The sequence below is a fragment of the Diadema setosum genome, chromosome 22, assembly GCF_964275005.1.
Source record: "Diadema setosum chromosome 22, eeDiaSeto1, whole genome shotgun sequence".
NCBI lineage: Eukaryota > Metazoa > Echinodermata > Echinoidea > Diadematoida > Diadematidae > Diadema > Diadema setosum.
Window position 1 is genome coordinate 2751269 of NC_092706.1, and position 4427 is coordinate 2755695.

The 4427-nt window shown below is 43.3% G+C and overlaps 1 protein-coding gene across 1 annotated transcript; it reads left to right on the top strand.

Moving 5' to 3' along the window:
* The first annotated feature begins 1075 nt into the window (after positions 1-1075).
* On the top strand, positions 1076-2008 carry LOC140245545 (uncharacterized). The gene has a single exon (XM_072325110.1). The coding sequence runs from the start codon at positions 1076-1078 to the stop codon at positions 2006-2008; it is 933 nt and encodes a 310-aa protein (XP_072181211.1).
* Positions 2009-4427: the final 2419 nt, after the last annotated feature.

Here is a 4427-nt window from a genome sequence, read left to right on the forward strand (position 1 = left end):
GAAGCTCAAGGAAGCCAGACTTGTCAACAATCTCACCTTCCTCAAGAGGAGTAGAGATACCGGGGTCATCCCCCGGGGCTTGGTGCTTCATGCACTTGTTCACTCCAGATGAGCAGCGGCTATACTTCAACAAGATTCAGAGAACCTCATACGAGAACGGATCAGATTCACCCATTGCTAGCTCAGACGATTCAAAGAGGACATACAGGCGACTCAAGACAACCTTCAGTCCACACTCTCCGAGGAAGACTGGTGCAAGGTTGATCGTTTCAATGAATTTTCCAGTAAATTTTTCTGCCAGACCACCAGGACTCGACAAATGAGGAAGTTCAAGAAATTGATCCCTCGCAACCCCACCATCAAAAAAACCGACACGAATCTTGCGGCTCGGCAACACCGTTGTAAATCTAAGTCAATGTCAGTTGACTAAAGATGAACATCAGGTTCTTTCCCTTTGACTGAAATCTTCTGTGGCCCCCAAGCAAGTTAACTGGAAGTACTTCATCCAGCAAATTGAGCCTGGTCTCCAACACCTCAGCCAATCGCAGGCGGATTCGGTCTGCATCCAAATCACCCAGGCACTGACTTCGGTCAAGCCAACTCGGCTAATCTCACTACAGCCGAGAAGTCAGCCATCTCCAGTCTTAGAGAGGACAATTCCATCCACATCCTCAAAGCAGACAAGGGGAATGCAACCGTGGTTATGGATAAAGAGGACTACGAGACCAGGGTCCATAATTTGCTGGACACTGACACCTACTTGAAACTACCCAGAGACCCTAAACAGCTCTAGAACGAAGGGTAAATGACAAGCTCCTCTCGCTACAACGGAAAGACGCTTTGTCCCAAACCCTAGCTGTACCGCAAACTACGTAACTCATCGGGCTTGTGCCCAATACTCTTTTGGTAACCAAAAATTCACAAACCGGACATTCCACTTAGACCCATCGTGTCGACCACGAACTCTCCCATGTACGCACTGGCTCAACACTTGGCTTCTATCTTTCAGCCTCTTGTTGGCCAAACTGTACAACATGTAAAGAACTCCAAACAATTCATCGACCAAGTCCGTCAGATGACAGTCTCTAATAGTGATCTCCTCGTCAGCTTTGATGTTGAGTCACTATTCACGAGTGTGCCAATTAAGGATGCATGCGTCCTCAAGAGACTCGACTCTGATCGAACTCTACCAGACAGGACCAAACTGTCTCCAACAGAGATCCATGGCTTGCTTGGGATGTGTCTCAATTCCACCTCTTTCAGATGGAGAGACACTTTCTACCAGCAGACAGAAGGCGCAGCAATGGGGTCATCACTGTCCCCTATCGTTGCAAATTTGTTCATGGAAAACTTTAAAGAGACAGCACTACAGACAGCGACGCTCCGACCCAAAGTGTGGCTTAGAAACGTGGATGACACCTTTGTGGTCTGGCAACATGGTGCCGAGGAAATCAACAACTTCCTTCAGCACCTAAACTCTCAACCCCCAACCATTAAGTTCAACATGGAAATGGATAACCAACGGGCTATCCCCTTTCTGAACACCAAGATCACGAGGACGGCACAGGGATCCCTTTCCCATCAGGTTTACCGTAAACCTGCTCACACGGACCGATATCTGAACTACCGTTCATTTCACCATCCGTCCGTGTTGAGATCCATCAACAAGACCTTGGTTAAGCGAACCTACGAGGTCAGCGACCAAGCCCATCTACCCAGGGAACTGAAGCACATCAAGCAGGTGTTGCAACGCAACAGCTACCCCACACACAAGATTTCCACAGCGCTCCCACCTGTGCGGAATGATAGTGGAACACAACCGAAGTCGAGAGTGACCCTCCCATACTTGGGAGCAGCCTCTCACAAGATCCAGATGATTCTGAGAGACAAGCCGATCCTTTGCCACCCGGTTAAAGGAACATCAGTCCCATGGCCGACGTTACGAACGGGACAAGTCTACTATAGTCCACCATGTCCACACCGGGAAACACAGGATCCTATGGGATGAAAGCAGACTCATCACGCAAGTCCCCAACTGGTATCAACGACGAGTCAGAGAAGCTCTGGGAATCGAGGTGCATAATGCTGTCCCACAGGATAATGGCCTCCACCTGAGCAATATTTGGCTAACTCTACTTGACAAGCAGGCTAATTAACAACCATTAGCCCCCACACAAAAGCGGTCCTAATTGACACTTACAGTAAGACAACCACCACAATGTGTGCAACCAATCGTGACAACCCCCACACACAGGAAGTGACTCGATCTGTGCACTCAATCTTGACCTGCCTACCTACTGTTACCCATCCAGCCAATCAAAGACTTTCCCTCCAGGAAACCAAATTCCGTTTGATCCTTCCTGAGAGTGTTTAAGTCAGATTTTCCTCTCACTTGCTCATTCCCTTGAGAACGGCGAGAACATGCTTGCCGAAACGTCAGGTTTGGGTAGGCTCTTTTCAGGGCCACTCACATACTCCAGAAAGAATACGTGGTGCACCTTGAAGACGTCTACCACACACCTTTTTCGTTAGTATTGCATAGTGAGTTGCCATGGCAACGGCAAATTAAAAAAAAAAAGAACCTGACACTGTCGATTCAGTTAACTCCGCCAGTCTTTGAGCATTTGGCTTGAAATGTGGCACATGTGACCACTATAGCATATAGATTTGCAAGCATGATCTCTCGTCGGTGGTGAACAGTGCGTTGGCATGGTAACAGCATCTTTTAACTTAAATACATACAAAAATATTGTGGATTCAGGTTACTACCTCAGTCTTTGAGCATATAGCTTGAAATTTTGCACATGTGACCACGTAAGTATACGTAGATGTGCATACGTAATCTGTCGTCATTGTTGATCAATGTGTTGTCATGTTAACATCATATTTTGAATGAAAATCAAGCAAAAATATTGTGGATTCAGTTAACTCCCTCAGTCTTTGAGCATTTGGCTTGAAATTTTGCACATGTGACCACTATAGCATAAAGATGTGCGAACTTAATCCATCATTAGTGTTGAACAATGCGGTGCCATGGTAACAGCATTTTTTTCACTAAAACGCATATAAAGATATTGTGGATTCAGCTAGCTCCTCGATATTTGAGTAATTAGCTTGAAATTTGACACACCTGACCACTATGGTACGTAGATGTGCAAACTTAACCTGTTGTTATTGTTGATAAATGCGTTTCCATGGTAACAGCATATTTTCAATGAAAATAATACACAAATATTGTGGATTCAGGTACATCCCTCAGTCTTTGACCATTTGTCTTGAAATTTGGAACATACAACCACTAAAGTACAGAGATATGCAAACTTCGTATATCATCATTGTGGAACAATGTGTTGCCATGGTAACAGTGCATTTTGAATGAAAATCATTGAAACATTTCGATTCTTCTAACTTTCTATGTTTTAGAGTATTTTGGCTTCAAATTTTTGTCACATGTTACCTCTACATTACCTAGATGTGCAAAAAAAATATTTTGTTAGTGTTGAAAATGTGTTGCCATGGTAACAGCATATTTTGAATCAATATCATACGCTGATATTGTGAATTCAACTAAGCCCCTCAGCCTTTTAGTATTTGGCACATGTGACGGCTATGATATATAGTTGTGCAAACTTCATTTTTTCTTAATGTCCAACATTGTGTTGCCAGGGTAACACAATTTTTAATGAAAAACATAGAAATCGTCAGTTTATTTATCTTGCTCACTCAGTTTTTGAGCACTTGGCTTGAGGTGTGGGACATGTGTTTAACAGTGAGCAATACATTTATTCACTGTTGAACAGTGCATTGCCATGCTAATTTTTTTTTTCCATTAAAAAGTAAACAAAAAATGAACCCTGGCTGAGCTAATACCCTCGGTTTTGGGTGGGGGTGTATTAATCACAATGAGTGATAGTTCTAGTTGTTCGTGTTTTCACTTTGTTTACTAAGTCTGTGGATGTGCATCAAGGTGCTGGGGGGGTGGACTGCATCCTCCAACATGAGAGAACCATTTGCATTTCTAGAACTGAAATTTGCAACACCGCTCATCAGCAACGACATAACGGCAGTACAATAGTCTCTCTTCGTGGAAGAAAGGACAAACAAAGATAATGAAATTCGTCCCCTATATCTGCAGATGAACATAGTACAATGCAATTCTTCTGTCAGGCTTGCATCAAACCTGCCCTTTTAAACACGTAATCCATTAGATCGACATCTAAATTTACTTAATGTAATATAATCTTTCTTACATGTACAAGACTTGTAAATACTTCTCAAACATCAAATTATTCTTAAACATTCTATAATTTTTACAAATTCTATTTGACCATGTGGCTGCTCTCCACTCTTGACTAAACATATCAAAAAGTCTAACTTTTGAAGTGTGTGAAATCCATGCAGCACTGAATCCACCCCCTTGTGCTAAC

Coding starts and splice junctions, on each gene's coding strand:
- LOC140245545 (XM_072325110.1), top strand. CDS start 1,076: ATGACAGTCTCTAATAGTGATCTCCTCGTCAGCTTTGATGTTGAGTCA.